Source organism: Balaenoptera ricei, chromosome 13 (assembly GCF_028023285.1).
Source record: "Balaenoptera ricei isolate mBalRic1 chromosome 13, mBalRic1.hap2, whole genome shotgun sequence".
Lineage (NCBI taxonomy): Eukaryota > Metazoa > Chordata > Mammalia > Artiodactyla > Balaenopteridae > Balaenoptera > Balaenoptera ricei.
In genome coordinates this window covers 40708081-40725710 of record NC_082651.1, presented here as the reverse complement: position 1 = coordinate 40725710, position 17630 = coordinate 40708081, and the positions used below count along the sequence as shown (strand labels likewise).

The 17630-nt window shown below is 39.0% G+C and overlaps 1 protein-coding gene across 4 annotated transcripts in view; it reads right to left on the bottom strand.

Moving 5' to 3' along the window:
• EXOC6B (exocyst complex component 6B) overlaps positions 1–17630 on the bottom strand; it is a 727664-nt gene that overhangs the window by 105602 nt on the left and 604432 nt on the right. Inside the window, exon 21 of one of the 4 annotated variants that reach the window (XM_059942977.1) lies at positions 14744–14787. The exons of the other annotated variants lie outside the window; for them this stretch is intronic. Coding sequence (XP_059798960.1) covers positions 14764–14787 — 24 coding nt within the window. The 3' untranslated portion in view covers positions 14744–14763. Of the gene's footprint in view, positions 1–14743; positions 14788–17630 lie in introns of those variants that run through there. 4 annotated transcript variants of the gene reach the window in all.

Genomic DNA, 17630 nt, shown 5'->3' with positions numbered 1-17630 from the left:
TGAATGTGTTTTACATGTGGGATGGATTTGAAGTTTTTAAAGCCAGAAGGTGAAATTTAGTGGGTTAAATGATGATCCACAAAAAGATACGTCCAGGTCCTAATCTCTAGTGCCTGTGAATGTGACCATAATTGGAAAAAGGATCTTGGCAGATGTAACTTAGTTAAAGGTCTTAAGAAAACATCATTCCTGGATTAAACAGATGAGCCTTAAATCCAATGGCAATTATCCTTATGAGAGACAAAAGAGGAGAAGACATGGGGAGAAGAAGAGAGGCCATGTTAACACAAAGGCAAAAATTGGAGTAATGCAAGCCACAAGCTAAGGAACCCCTGGAACTACCAGAAGCTGGAAGAGGCAAGGAAGGATTCTCCCCTATAGGCTTTGGAGAGAGCATGAACCTTCTGACATTTGATTTTGGAATTCTGGCCTCCAGAAATGTTAAAAAATAAATTTCTGTTGCTTTAAGCCACCAAGTTTGTGGTAATTTGTTATAGCAGCCACAGGAAACTAATACAGCAAATAAGATAACATTCTGCAGATAAGGTAACTAAAGTTTAAAGAACTTAAGTGATTTCAGTTTAAAGAAAAAGCATGAAACAGATGGTCTCTGCAACTGTTGCTTCAAGGTAGAGTGAAAAGGCACTGGAATGAAAATTAGGAGACTGGAGTTCTAGTTCTGGCTTTAGCTGTGGGACTCTGGACAAGTCATAACTTCTCTGGGCATTAGTTGCCTATTTGAAACACTGAGAATGAGGATGCTGAGTACTGGTGAATACAGTTAAAAACTGGCTGATCAACTGAATCACACGCGAAGCTTACATAAGACTATAGACTCCCAGCCCTTATCACACCACCCCTGTCCAACCTGCTAACTCAGAATCACTGCAGCTCTGAAATCTATCTATCTTTTAAAAGTTCCCATAATTAAAGACCACCAAGTTTGGGAATCACAGGGAGACATGATTATTAAATCCCTTCTAGTGCTAAATTTTATATTGGATTAGAGACCTATTCTCATCGTTTTCAACACTTAAAATATACGGATGGTGTGGACTGTGTGTTTCTGTGAACATAAAGAGGCTGAATGTAAAAGCGAGTATCTGGAACCTATTTATTCCAGGTTCCAGGGGCGTGGAATTTGGGCCTAAAGTAACCCTTAATATCCTTTGTTCTGCATAAGTCGTCACTGTCCCTAGGCTGACTCCCTCCTGTCCCATCTCATCATGTTCTGTGAACAAAATGACTATGTATTTTCTCTCCGCAAAGGGAAAGCACATATGTGACACAACACGGGCCAAGTGAAACAGGTATTGTTCAAAGTGTCTGTATATAAGCTGGTACTGCCAACGTGGATTTGTCGCATCTGAGAAAAATATTCACAAAATCTTTTCCATCTTTCAGAAGTCACACGGCTTTAAAAAAAGAAAATAAAACACATCTTCCTTCTTAGAAAAAAGGCCGAGTTTGACTAAATACGGTTTTGTTTGTTTGTTTTCAAACCCAGGCTTGAGTTATCTTCTTGGCTCTCAAGTTTAACATTTTTTTTTTTTCTCCTGAACTTAATGTCTAACTGCAATAGTAGGTATGGAAAAATTACATTTGTATTAGAGCCTAAATTTAATCATTAAAACTCGTTGATCCTGAGTGACCCCAATCTTAGCAGAATGAAAAATCACTATGAATCCCTGGTCATTAAGTCAACAAGGAAGGAAATGTATTATTCTGATGTTTACCATTTGCTGAATACCATGCGTTAACAAGGCCTGTTAACGTACAGAGCCTGAATTAACGTGTCTGTCAGCTACAGAAGATCACAGGATTTGTGAATTTTGCAGAATTAGGAAGACCTAGAAAGATCAATGAAACACGGATGCCTCCTTATCTTGAGGAAGATCAAAGCAGGAGTTACTTCTTCTGTTTGTTCCAACCATCCCATTTTCCAGGGCTGGGCTAGTCACCAAAACCTACACAGTCACAGGACAGTATGAGGCTGATGGGGAGGAATCACATCATCCCAGACAGCATTCTGATTCCTACAACTCCAGTCTCTTTGAAGAGTTAAAGTTAAATGGGCACAGAAATATCTCATTCAGGCAACTGGGACACTTCCCACGGTTCTGTGTTAAGTCCTACAAAATGGACACCCTCTGGGAACTTCTATCCTGAGATTTTCAGGAGGAGGTTGGTTCACTCACTAGATTTCACCTTTAGAGTCTTTAAGTACTTTACAACTAAAATCCTACTTTGATTAGATTCTTATGCATTCTTTTTTTTTTTAATAGATCTTTATTGGAGTACAATTGCTTCACAATACTGTGTTAGTTTCTGTTGTACAACAAAGTGAATCAGCCATATGCATACATATATCTCCATGTTCCCCCCGCCCCCGCCTTGAGCCTCCCTCCCACCCTCCCTATCCTACCCCTCTGGGTCGTCGAAAAGCACCGAGCTGATCTCCCTGTGCTTTGCACTAGCTAACTATTTTACATTTGGTAGTGTATATATGTCCATTACACATATATGTCACTTTGCTCCAGCTTCCCCTTCCCATCCCCCCCAACTCCATGTTCTCAAGTCCATTCTCTATGTCTACGTCTTGGAATCTAAAAAAAAAAAATGGTACTTATGCATTCTTTAAACCTAAATGGCCTAACATTCTTTCAATTATTTATTTTTAAATTCTCAGACTAGTAAGACAAAGAAGCAAGGAAACAAAGATGTTTTTCTTTTAGAAAGTTAAGTATGAACAGCATGGAAGCATCTCTTATCTCCCCTATTAGACTGTGAGCTCTTTAAGGGCAGGGTTTATGTTTCTTTTATTCTGGTGTTACCAGCAATTAGACCAGGGCTTGATGCAGAGTGGGTACTCTACGAATGCTTGTTGAATAAGTGAATGAGTGAATATAATAATAATAATAATAATAATAATAATAATAATAGTATTAGAAGGCCCTAATATATACAGACTGAGACAGTAATTACTCCACTGAATATTTTAAGCTTGGCTTTTCTTGTCATTGTGTCTATTAATGTTTCTCAACTATCCCTACCAACATTTTATAAAAATTTTCAAACATACAGAAAAGTTGAAACAATTTAACAATGAACAACTATATACGCACTCCCTAAATTTTACAATTTACATTTTATTATAGTTGTTTTATCATACACATATTCATCAATTATTCTTTTTTTGGTGTGTTTCAAAGTAAGTTGTAGACAATTTCATCATGCATATCATTAATTAGAGTTCGATATTTGTTTACAATTCTACTTTTTTTTATGAGATAAAATTTACAAATAATGAAATGCACAAATCTTAAGTGTACAGTTTAGATGAGTTCTGACAAATACAAACACCTGTGTAACTCCAATCCCTATTAAGGTAGAATATTTCCATCACTCAGTCCCTACCTCTCAGAGGTAACCACTGTTTTGATTTTTTTCCCACCTTATTAGTATTGCTTGATCCATGAATACTGTAAAGTAGATAGTCACCTATTGTGGAATTTCACATAAACAACAGCATGCAAATATGTTCTCTTTTGCATAAGATTTCTTTCAGTCAGTATCATCTTTTGGAAGTGCACCCATGTTGTTGTATCTATCAGCAGTTCCTTTATACTGAAGAATGATATTCCATCCCATGAATATACTACAGTTTATTCATTCTCCTACTGATGGACACTTGGGATGTTTCAAGTTTTTACAATTACGAATACAGTTGCTATGAGCATTCTTTTTAAAGTCTTTTTGTGGACATATGTTTTCATCTTGGATAAATACCTGGGGGATTGGAATTGCTGGGTTATAAGGTAGGTACATGTTTACTTTCATAAGAAAGTGCCAAACCATTTTCCAAAGTGAATATCATTTTACATTCCCATCAACAATGTAGGAGCATTCTGGTTACTCTAATCAGCCCATTTTTTACTGAACAATTTAGCTCCAGCTAGTGTCACCCCAGTATGACATTCTGGATTCCTTTGTCTTAAGAAGAGTAGCAGTGTTTGAGATCCCCCTTAAGTTTATAGCTAATAAAGTTTATAGATAATAATAAAGCAGTACCTTTAATTATACCTTAAAGAAATGTAGAATTATGAAGGGAAATTGAACTGTGTGTGCATATCCAAGGGGAATGCTGGGGTCCATGGGCTTTCATCGATATCATAGGGTGAGGTAAGCCTGATTGGGGCATTATGAAAGAATGGCAATCTACTTTTGAAAATTTGCTTTGGAGCAAGTCTGTAGGATAACAGAAATCATATCCAGTTTTGATTATGTGAAGCAACAATTGTGAGCAGAGGGTCACTAGCACAACCTCTGTGAAGTTGGAAGAGATTGTTTTAAAATATGTTGCCACAGAGATCAAGTTCAAAGATTCCCTTTCCCTGCCCCATGGCCAATAATCTAGACAGGATTTCAAACACCCGGAAAGTGTAATGGGAAAGAATCTCATATAAAATGTGGGCTCCAGCAGATTTCAGAAAGGGGAGTGGGGGAAGTAAAAAAAAAAAAAAAAGAAAAACCCAGCCATCCAGATAATTTGATAAGAGAACAGAGAAGATCTTGGCAATTTCCTTGTAATAGCTGCAATTCTCGGTAACTTAATCCTTGGGGGGGATGGTGAGGTGAAGATATTCCCACATGCAAGAGCATATTCCAACAAATTTCCTATTAGAGACGCTGTCCACCAAAACCGAAGTCTTACTTTCTATCTGGTGATAATCTATAGATTTTTTTCCCCTAAAACACTGACTTAAAAATATAAGTTACTAAATTTATCCAGTTTAGAGACTACTACAGTTCTGCTTGACTCTGTATGTGTCTGCTGCCTGACATCTGTGATATCATGAACCTCCTGTCTGTTCTTCAGAGAGATGTGAAGATGAATAAAGAGTTTATGTTGACAAGGACTATAAACTAACACAGCTCCAAATATACTCCCTCAGGCTCCCAGAATACAAAGAAAAAAGTAATCACTCCAAATGACCCCCAACTATTTAGAATTTCATACCATCAAGTCAGATGAACCAAAATTGCTACCACCTGTAAAGATTCAAAGAAATACAAAAATCACTAAGAAGAAGAAGAAGAAGAAAAAAAAAAAAAAAGTGGCAGATGTGCTTGGAGGGAGGGAGACCAAGCAGAGGAAGAACAAGCTTGGAGCACCCCCTCCAGGGAACATGTGATCATATCAGAGACTGAGGAGTTCTGCCAGATTCAAAAGTAATAAAACAACATGCCTTATCTATTCTTCTCATGATTTCAAGAAAAGTTTGTTAAAACATATGGATCTTTTAGGATGATAGAAGTGAAGGGTGGAAGGAGTTTGACTTTGTCTACTCACAAAATCATAGACTTTTAGCTTGCGAAGGGACCTTGGCAATCATTTAGTATAATTTGCTACCCAATATAAAACAGCCCTTATAAATGTGAATCTGTTTTCTGCTTGCATGCCTCAAGTTATAGGAAATGTGGTCTGCTACAATTTTTGAGCTCTCTAGCTGTTGACAAGTTTTTCTCTGAGAGGAAATCTGCTTCCCTTTAACTTCCAATCATGGGTCCTAGTTAGCAAAACAGAAGTAAGTCTACTCATAGTTCTCTTCAAGTTAGGTCCTCATATATTTGAAACTGGGTATCATAAATTTCCTGAGTCTTCTTTTTTCCAGGTTGAAATATCCACAGTTCTTTAAACAGGTTTTCCAGATCTCTTGATAACCTGATTAATTTTTTCTTCTAAATGTACTTTACCAGTGTCCTGCTTAAAATGTGGTACTCCAAATCAAATGCAATGCCTTAGGTATGGGCTTATTATCACAGCTAACTGCCTCCAATGACAATTGACAAGAAAGGTTAGATTACTTGTTCCCATTTACTCAAGAAGGTAGTGGCAGAGATAGAAATAGGAAATGAATCTATTTATTCTTAGGTCAGAATTCTTTCCATGTATCACACTGAAAATAACCTGTTGCACAGAAAAAATATGTTTCTTAAACATGGATAACAGAATTTTTGTGATGACAAAAGGAATGAATGGAAGACAATGAGTCTTAGGATCAAGAACTTCCTTTTTCTAGGCCAGTTTAATTTCCTTACTTGGGTCTCCACTCCTGTCCACAAAGGAAAAGAAAATGTAGTCTTACTTAACCTCTGTGGATAGAGGTCTTAAAGGATCTACTAGCAGAGGATCAGAGCATCTGAGTGAGCAACCCCTGGTCTTTGTTTCAGAGGTCCAGTGCAGCCCAGATGGGTTTCCTGCACCTCCCAACTTGAAATCCCAACACTTACCCCCCGACATTAAAGACAAATCATAAAGAAATTCAAGACAATTAAATATTGGCCCAGGTGGTAATAGGTGAAGTCCTGGGATATAAACTATACTCACCTTTTAATCAGAATTTTGAATATAAAATATATATACCAAAGGTGCAGAATGAAATGATGTATATTACCTCTGGGGTAGTAGTTAAAATTAAGTTTGAGAGCATTGGGCAAAATAGCATTCTGTTGCATACTGGTTGGGTTTTGGCTTATGTGCTTTCTTTTTATCTTTCCTACCTCCCATAAGTTCTGAATTCATCCCTCAAAATACATATGGAATTAATTCAATATATACTTACTGCAAATCAACAAGACAAAAGGCATTGAGAATTGAAACTCACAAAAAAGAGAATGAGGCCTGCCTTAAGCAACTCAGCAACTAATGTTAAAAAGACAAACATGCAGACAATAAACAAGCTATGCTGATATGAGAAAAAAATGGATGCATAAAATATAAACACACCTATATTGAAGCTTTTCCTCTGAAAGCAAGATCCAAAGTTGGGGGATCATCTAAAATTGGCATTAATTTACATTTGACATCAGATTGAAAATTACATGAAAGCCTCTGAACACAAAAGATCCAGAAACTGCTCTTCTTCTATCAGCGGAATAAACTTGCCTTATGAAATTAACTGGTCCCTAGGATGAGCAGGTATGTAGAACAGGCTGCCAGAGCCGGTTAACAGGAGGAGAGCAGCCAGTGTCAGACTTGGCCTGCATATCCCAGTATGGTCAGGTCTGCAGTACTTTAACTCTGATATACCTGAACTTCCTATGACTGAAGATGGGCTGCTGTGAAGAGACTATGATCCCTGGTCAAAAGTGACACTCAATCCTTGTTCATTTGGGAGTGGGGCACTGCTATGGTTGAAGTAGAATATGAAAAGAACAATAGAGATAGGGCCAGGGCAAGCCCTGTTGTGCTTCCCCTCCTGTCACCAGGTAGACTAGTAAGCAAAAAGCTATTACGCTGGACACAAGCCATTCTTATCCCCAAAGTGATGGATTTTACAAGCTGAATAACAAATAGAAACCAAATCTAGGAATGTTGAATTCACTTTGAGAAATCCAAAAGAGAAACATCAATCGTCAATTGTTTCCCAAAGGGGTTGGAAGGAGAGCAGAATAAAGCAATTCTATAAAATGCAATCCAAAAGCCCTCATTGTTTACTGCATGGTAAATCATAATGGCAGGAGTGGTCTTATCATGTTACGCTGGAAAATGAGCTAGAAGAAGATAAAGTCATAGCCACAGCCACTAAATAAAGTAAATAAATACTTTATAAATGCAGCAGAATGCCCAGGCAATGCACAATCTTGCCTTTCTCAGCCACTCCTGCAAAGGGGAATTCTCTCTTTCAGGTTCTGTTGCAGGCACCACAATAAAGCATTCTGACGGACAGTTGGAATATTATGAAGATCCTGAAAGCAGTTTGCTTAGAACACCACAGAGCTGGCTGATGTTTGAATTTGGGGCATAAAACATTTTATTTCCTTTTTCTGAATTAAGGAATGGGCCTATCCCCAAGTGTATAAAGAAGGGATAATGTACCAATAAACATGACATATATAATCCACTGAACCACGTTGATCTCTCCTGCCTACAGAGCTGAAGACTGACATTACGTGTTGAATGGGAACAATGCTATAGACAGCCATAGGAGCCAGAGTCTCTCGTTTCTACACTCTACATTGACACTATCCCCACCTTTCTTCTCTTACTGTAAACACACACTGATGGTTTCACTTGGGTTCATCTCAACATATAAAAATCTCATGTGCATCAAGACAAGACAACTCAATGAGCTAGTCATTTTACTTCTAGGTATGCTTTTAGGTATAAACTCTCAAGAAACACACATATGTATGCACAAGGAAACAAATAAGAATGTTCCATGAAATACTATTTGGAAAAAAAAATAATAAAATGGAAACAATTGAAATGTTCATCAATAGCAGAATGGAAAATAAAATATGGCATAGCAATTAATGGAATACTACATAACAGATAAAAGGAACAAATTAGATCTCACTAGTAGCATGAAGAAATTCTGAAAATACTACTGAATGAAAAAAATGTTGCAGAATGATACACAGCATGATCGACATCCATTAACTTAGAAAACACACAAAGCAACATTACATGTAATACACAGATACTCATAAATGGCTTAAAAATATTTTTTAAAAAAACTGAAAGGATAAATGCCAAATTCATGGCAGGAATGGGCTTGCCTCGGTATCAAGTAGGATGTTATCTATGCTACAATGTTTTACTTTCTCTTATTTATTTTCATTTAACTATTTTTCCTTTCTTTTTCTATTTCTTACCAATTGTATAAACTTTTAAATAAAAATAAAGATGAAACAAACAAACAAAAATGATAATTTTCAAGTCTGGATAGTGGGGATATAGTATTTGTTATATTTAAATTTCTTTAAAAAGTTAGGTCTCAAAGGGGCCAATCACTTGACTGTGTTTACTTTGAGGTATGGAAAAATGCATCTGTGGGATGTCAGGAATTCTAAACGTAAGTAAAAACTTAACACCGTTTAATGTTTCCTCTGAAACTTAAAGGTGGAGAGTTCATGGCTATCTGAATGAACATTGCTACTTCAGACATGGGCCAGCCATTCAGCTATACTAGTTCTAGGCAAGGTCATTGGCAAGAGGAGGCAGAATAGCATAACAATTAAGTAGCTTTGACACCAGACAGATCTGGGCTCAACTCCCGGTTCGGCCACAAAGTGTGACTTTAGCTACACCGCTTAACCTTTTTGAGCTTCAGTTTCCTCATCTATAAAATGGAAATAATAATTCTTATCTCACATAGTTTTTGGAAAATTTTCTGAGCTAATGTATGAATACACTGCTTAGTTTTTGCCTAGCACATAGGAAATATTCAAAGAATGGTCAGTGAAAATGAAAGGGATGAGGAACCATTTATTGCTATATATGGGCTTTTTAAAGTTAACCATTCTTTTATTAATTTTACATACATGATGAATATGAGAGGTTTCCATCATAATAATGGGAGATACGAAGGGGTGAATAAGTAAGTATAGGATGTGAGGTGGTGACCAGAGACAGGAAGTCTTCTAGATGTGCCCCAACCCCCAACACCCACCCATCATCACTGAGAGTCACTATTCTAGTTTAGCAGAATCCAGGCCTGGGAATTTTAACCTTCTAGAACAACAGAGGTGTAGCTGGTAGGTAGCTACTCTGGCTCACTGCTCCCTCTGGGAACCTGGATTCCAGAGATCACAGAAATGTGATACTTTCTGTTGGCAGCAGCTGAGTCCCCTGGGTGGACAAAATTCTGGGGCACTGGAAGGTGATGGCGGCTGGTACTCTTTCTAAGCAGCCTAGTGGTCTCAGGGGATCCCACCCTGAATTACAGGGGAGGAATCCCAAATGAAGGCCAACAGATTGTCCTAAGCTATCTGTCTGCTCCAAGTCTCGCTTTCCTCCTGAAAAGGGAGAATACTCTACACCTCTTTCCTCCAAATATCAATAAAGGTTCAGAATAAAAACCTAAAAAAGTTTGAGCTCTTCAAACATATTAAATCACAAAATTTGAAGAAACGTCCAAAGGAGTCCATCTGTCTACCTATCCTTCCTTTTCCACCTTCCCGCCCGCGCTATCCAGAACACATCACAAGCCACTGTCGAAAACATAATAAAACTGCTTTTCTTAGCTGTTTACATTTCTCAACAACATTTCCTGTCAATGAATCCAACTTTGCCCAGAAAGTATCAGTAGCAGGTACCTATTTTCCTCTAGTTATTAATCTTCAAAAGTCTCAGTGATCAGAAAATGAATAAAAGTTACTTTCTTGGTATTAAGCCTCACCTAAATGGCTCCTTCCCTAAACAAATAGGTGGCAGGGCATTTCTAGGCTAATCTAAGTATTTCTTGCTGAAATTTAAACCTCTGCTCTCTTAATCGTCTTTGTGTGTACAGAATACTTTGGAAGGAAGAAATCAGCAACCCAGCAATGTTTTTTAGTAATTCTCAAGTACAAAATTGCTCGAGCAATACTCTCCAGATTTTCCTCTTCATCCAGAGACAGTGCCTATCATTTTAGCAGCCAGGTGCTTTGACATGTTTCCTATTACGTTTAGAAAATGAGGAAACAGATGGTGGGAGGGATTAAGTGACATGATTGAGGCCAAGAGTAAGGGTTTTAAAACTCTCTTCCTTTCATTCGTTGGGATATGTTCTTTCTGAACACTGGCGTGCATACTCTCAAGAGTCTAAATTAAGTAGGCAAAGATCATGGTGAACGCTGACTGTTTGGGAGTAAGAGTTAAAATCCCAGCCTTCTGAATATCTTGCCTGTCACTGAATCTTTGAGTGAGTCTGCCTACATTAATCAGTATCTCCTGAGGAGGGAACCTTGAGAGTCAAGAGTTGGTTTGTCAAATGAGGTTTTTCACAACAGAGAAGCATAGTCTATCAAAGGAGGGGGTGAAGGAAGGAGGGAGTGAGAGAAGGTGAGAGACGTAGAGAGACAGATTGAGGGAGGAAGGGAGGGAGGGAGAGAAAAAGGGAGGGAGAGGGGCAGGGGGAGGAAAGGAGAGAATGCCACTTTATCCTTCCATTTTGGGGGGAAAAAACCCACTTATGTTGTTTGTGTTATTACAATGTAAAGTGGTCTGTGTACCTATGAGGAAAAGCTTCATTTTCATCTTGATAAATACTTCTGGGTTTGCACATATACTGCAACAGATTATAGTTCAAGATCAAAACTGCACCTGCAGTTCACAATGACCTATTTTTTGCCCCAGTCCCCCAAAGTTGCTCTGTAGCAAAGCCAAGTCAAAACAATGCTCAACAAAAGACTGCAAGTTCCTGGCAATTTCCCTTCTACTCCACATGCTGCCAAGGTCACCTAGAGGTGAAGCTGAACTCTCCATTTGCCTTTTGTGCTTTTTCCTCCCCATTTCCCCTCCCTCTACTTACGTACATACTGATATGGTTTATAGCCTGTACCTCAATAGCATTATCACCGTGGATTTCTAACAGACCTGGGGTCAGGGGAAGCAGGGAAGGAGACTGGATGTGAGTATGGGTGTGGCAAGGTCCTGCTGCCTTATCAGGGAGGTAAGAACGGGAATCCACCTGGTATGCTTCTGGCTATGAAGTATGGTGAGGTGAGCCAAGGTGCCAGGGGGTCACTAGGAGTTCACTTTGGATAAGTGCCCAATGTTTGCAGGACTTAGCGCATCAACTTTTTCTAATTTGCAAAGATATATTTCCTGTTGGGTTTCTTCTTCCCTGTCATCTAGGCAAAACAATCCAGTATGCAGCTTGTTTGGTGTGTACAGGAAACATCCCCTTCCTAATTAAATCCAATTACGGTAATTCATTCAGAAAATCCGTGGGATCACTGGCACAAGTTAAACTGCCCAGGGTGGAAGTGTCGGGTGTTCAGCCAAGGTATCTGTCAAGGATACCTGGGTGCTTTCCTCAGCACTGCACTGACCTGTACCTGAACCTTCCCAACATCATTTCACAAACTACATGACCTTGGCATGCCTTGTTTTACTCTTCTGTAAAATGGCAGTTCTCACTATTTATTCCTAAGCTGCTTCTCTTACCTGCTTAGAGAGCCCTGGCGGGTAGAACTAAGTCTCAGTGACAGAAAAAGAAACACAAGATCAAATTTCAAGTTTGTGCTTTCAGATCTGGGGGCTATGGGTTGGCTGATGGGGAAGCCCTGTGGTTGGCCCCGAATAGGATGTTAGTGGCATTGTTCTTTTATGCTAATTTTGGATAGAATTGGCCATTGCTTGGGTCTTACTGGAGAATAATTACAAAGCAGGTGGGAATATTGACTAATTCCCTCCTGTTAAGGCCTTGGCTGAAAATATTGCAAAACACTAAGGAACAGTGTTCATTTTCTGAAGCTCACATTGCATTAAACAGAAGGTAAAAGATGAGACTAAAGACTCTACCCTTCTCGTTACAGTCAAATTGTCCTTACACCTATCTGACCTACTTTGCAATCTAAGTGTGATCAACAACAATGGCAATAATCACTTCCACTGAAACTAGAAGACTTTCTCCAATCAAAGTATTCACGGTCAAGACACATTTCAAGGGACTGGATTCTCTGCTGAAATACAATAGAGTGTGTGTACCCAGGCCCCTTAGCAAGTAGTTCATATATTGACATAAAAGAAGGACATTTATAGATATAAAATACTTTAATTTAAAGCATCTCTCTCATTGGAGATTACTTGGCTTTTTAAAAATTTTCATTTAAAAAAAGTTCATTCGTTCATTCATTCATTCATTCATTCATTTGACAAACATCTACTGAACAGCTGCTATGTGCCAGGAACCGAGGTAAGGATATAAAAACGAGGAAGGCAACAGTTTCTATCTTAATTAAACAGTGCACAGCTAGTAGAGGAGACATATAGGAAAATAAATACAGTAGAGTAAGATACGCTGTATCAGAGCATTGTGTAAGGTGTTAAGGAGGTGCAGAGAGCAGGCCAGTCCCTGCCTGCGAGAGTCAGGGAAAGTTTCCAAGGGGAGGAAACATCTGAGTCTTAAAAGCTGAGTAAATGTTTGCCAGGGGTATAAGTGCCTAGCTAAAAGGAAGACACTTTGCTATGTCATGTTGGGTGAATGGCAACAAATTTTGTGTGGGTATACCAAGAGAATGGTAGAAGACACAGCTGGAAAGGCAGGTAGGAGCTGGCCTAAAAAGACAGTTATATGCAAGGGCTTTCTCTGGGCTTTCTCTTTCTTCCCTGCAGGTGATGGGCAGATCCAGAAGAATGATCCATCAAATTTGTATTTTAGAAAGGTCACTTTGGCAATAATTGGAAGGGAGGGGCTACCACGCGAAAGCAGAGGAGTCATTGAGACAAATATGTAAAATAACTATGATAAAGTTTATAAGTGCTGATATTAGTGTGGATACTTGCGTAAGTTTTGTCCTGTATCTGCCACCATTATGAGTGCTACAGAAAATCAATATAAGCATTCAGAGGTTGGAATGGGATGATAAGGAAGGGCTTCACGGAGAAGGCAGGCAGACAGGTGCAGTTGAAGCTAGGATAGGGTGAGCACCCCAGATTGCAGAAATAGCACAAGTAAAGTGTGATGCTTCTGAATACAGGATAGAAACATGATGCACCTGTGAACTGGAGAACACCTATCAGACTGTTGGGGAAAACAAGAGGAGTACAATTATCTGAGGCCTTATACATTTAGGCAGGTATTTCAAGTTACACCAAAGTCCATCAAAATCTATATGGCACCCCAAAGTGGGACTAGGCAGTCGAGCACTGTGGACAGTGAGGCAGTCAACCTCTGTTCACACTGAGCTGACATGATCCTACCTAGAACTATGGTAGAGGGTTTACTCTATTTCTAAGTTTGTGCACTGGATTGAGATTAAACACACCGGGCAAATACAAAGCATTTTCTTTCAAAAAGATAGATCCCTCTGGCCTGTTAGCAATGTTGAATCTTAATCACCAACCAAGTGAAATGCATTAAGTTGAGATGAGCCTGGATCACTGGTTTGTACCTTGTGAAGTTTCTTCTTCATTTAAGTATTCTATAAGAAATACAAGAGTATATAACATAGGCTCCTACTAAAAAAAAAGTTGGGAAGGCCAAGAGTGTTTTTATATGTGTCCTAACTGAAACTTCTTTTGAAATAGGAAAACCTCCATGTTACCTATACTTTATTGCTTAAACTAGGCAGAGATGTGAACAATTGGATCATTCCATGAATGAGTAATTCCACCCAGTAATAAAACCCCATTTTGGATTATTACTCTTTGTTTAATAAACCAACAAGAGCATTCATTCTAGCCAGTCTGTCAAAAGCACAAAATGAACCAAACACTTTGTTTAGTCTAACAACAGGTACTCTCAGCCAAAACAAGGAGGATCCCCCAATTTTTGCTTTTATAAAATGTGACTTTACCATGCACTGATATTGTATAATGAGAGGGAAGAGATGTGAAGACAGAAGTAACAGAATAATGCAGTTCGGTTTTACTCAGTGTGACAAGGGATGAGATGGATTTCTTGCCAGTTTAAAGGCATGACAAGGTATACCTTATAACCAACTCTGTCAATAAATCAATTGTTTATGGTATTCCCTTAACCTAGGACATACTTGACAACTGCAGTACCATTATTCAATTTTGTTGATTATATAAGGCAGTAAGCTGCACACTTCCTTTAAAATAATATTTCATGGACAAGAGAGAGTTAAAGTTTATCTCTGACTCATTCGTTCAACACCATAAATGACCTCACCATCCCTCCTTGTCCTTAACAATGCTAAGTTACTGCTGTATAATTTTACCTACCTCATTTTGAATAGTTCCATAAAGTTGTCCAGACCATGTGTCAACAGGCCACTTGGACTTCGAGCAACACTTCATAGCTCTCAGCTGGTAATTACAATGTTTTCCTAAACATGTAGATAATATATGATTTCCAAATTGCAATAATCTTCCTAGGCCACTATCAGGCTTAGTAATCTTTGATCACTTCAGGAATCAATTCACCAAGTGGGCAAGTCATTTTCCTCAGCAGTTGTAACCAATTTTACGTTTCACATAGACATGGATGGTCAAAACTCATTTTTATTTTCTGATTAGTGCTGCTCAATTAATCCTCAACTCTCTTACAACAGGCACTAAAAGAGACATAACCTTCTTTCTAAAAGCACAGTTGGCCCTGGACATATCCTGATTTCACCTGTTCAGGTCTCTGGGTATTCAATAAAACAAGTTCAGCCGCTGTGCCAAGAGGCCACACAGAGTTCAAGGTAACACCTCACAGCCATCAGCAGGTTAATTATAATTTCATTTTCAAACACACCGACTGCATGCTTGTTTCAACTCCAAATGACCTTACCTGCTTTATTTTTTTTTTTTTTGGGTGGGGGGTTGTCTACATGGAGTAAATTTCTGTCAGCAAAGCTGAAAGGCCACTTAGAGTTCATGGTAACAATTCATATTTTTAACAGGTTGCCCAAACCTAAATCTTCACCTTCAAACATTCCAGAGGGAGCATTTAGTAGCTATGAAGGTAGAAGGGAGTGGGGGATAAGGAAGGGAGAGGGTAGAAAAGGGAAGCAGAGCTATGGCTCCTGCCTTCTGGAGTTTTGAGACGTTTGCTACCAATGGCCATCTTAGCTGATTCTGGCTCGTTGGGGAAGGCCCTGCACTTTTGGGGTGGAGCCTTACAGGAGTTTCTAGATATTTCCTTAATGATTACATCACTGCCAGAAACAAAACTGGCTCAAAAGCAGCCTTGTATTTTCATTCTTAAGTGATCACAACAGTGGAAGCTTGATTCTGCATTGAAGGCAACTGGGACAGATGCTGATTTCCTTTTGCTTCCTCAGTGAGTAGGAACAGAAAAGGAAGTTTTCAGAGGGATAAATGTTTTCTACTGACAAGCGCTCCTTTTCTTACAAATCAGGTTGAAGGGGCCCAGGTAACATCAATGAGAGGAGTCATTTCAGATGTGATTTTTCTTATCTCTGCTGCCTATATTGTACCACATGTCAGAATGACAAGTTTTGTGGGAATGTTTTATAAGACCAACTGACCCATTTTCCTACTTAAAAACCAAACCAAACCAAACCAAACCAAACCAAAAACAAGTGGCCCCAGGGCTTCCCTGGTGGCGCAGTGGTTGAGAGTATGCTTGCCAATGCAGGGGACATGGGTTCGAGCCCTGGTCTGGGAGTATCCCACATGCCGTGGAGCGACTGGGCCCGTGAGCCACAATTACTGAGCCTGCGCGTCTGGAGCCTGGGCTCCGCAACAAGAGAGGCCGCGATAGTGAGAGGCCCGCGCACAGCGATGAAGAGTGGCCCCCGCTTGCCGCAACTAGAGAAAGCCCTCGCACAGAAACGAAGACCCAACACAGCCAAAAATAAATAAATAAATAAAAATTAAAATATATAACTTATTTAAAAAAAACAAACAAACAAGTGGCCCCAAAGCTTCTGCTCAGGAATGCTTTATGCATAACTCATCAGTCATCTGCATGGAAATCTCATTTTCCATTTCACAGAACTTAGCCATGTTTTGTTTGTTTTGTTTTAATTCTTTTATTTTTTCAAACTATCTAAATGACTGAACTGCTTAGTGTTTATTGTTCACATACTTTGAACTGTCTTGGAGAGACAAAAAATAAGTAGAGACCCCACTAGCATATTTCATTCTTGGCCATTTATTCCCCTTGAAACAATTATTAGTTGCATGGTACTTTGCCTCAAATTGTTTAAGAGAAGTCTTCCCTGGCATTTAGATCCCACTTGGCTGGGCTGCATCTGCTTTCTTACAGCTTGATCTATCTTGTCAATCCCTTTTGACAAAATGAAAGGACAATTTCTATAATGTTCACTCATTCCCTCTTCAGAGGATCCTTTCTTGGCAAATAAGTGGGTGGTGAAACAACACTGTTCACTCTCAAAACTTAACCGCAGATTATCTCAATACTGCTTTTCAAATGAGGGAGGTAATTTCTGGTTGCTGCAAGACCACAAAGAATTTAGACGAGTGCCCCACCAGACAGCCTGAATGTTTTGTTATTGTTGCATAGCAATATGATTTAAATTTTTTAGTTGCAGAGCCTGTTTACTTCTCCCAAATGAATCTTACGAAGAAGCCCAAAATACGAAACATATATCAAAGCTGCTTAGGCAAATTTAGGATAAAACACCCAGGAACCTATCAGCTCAGCCTGTCTACCTCCTCCCATTTCCCCAACTTCTACCATCACAGCACAGAATCACACCCAAGGGAGCTCAACAGAACCATTAGCTGCCACGCAATACAGCTTAAAAGCTACTAAGACTTGGTATTGGTAGAAATTAGAAAGTAGGTATTTGTAAGTGGCAAATTATTTCCTCAAACTTAATTAACTCAGAACTATATGAATGATCATGTCAGAACTTTTTTTTTCATTAAATGACTATCTCTTGAAGACCAGAGCTTTGGCTTGTTTATATTATACCCCCCACAATACCTAGCTCATCCTAAATGTTTAATAAATGTTGCACTACAATGCCTTGCCTCAGACTGGAAAAAATTATTTTCTGTGCAGAACATGTTTTAAGGGGGCAGAAATGATATCTCCCGCCTCCCTCACTCTGTATTCACCCAGAAATCCAAGTCATCATATCAGACTCTCTTCATCACTGAAACACTCCATCTCACCTTCAAACAAGGTGACAACTGCCACACATCTCAGCTTTCCTTAATGAGAAATGTAGAATGACAACTGAAAGTTGAG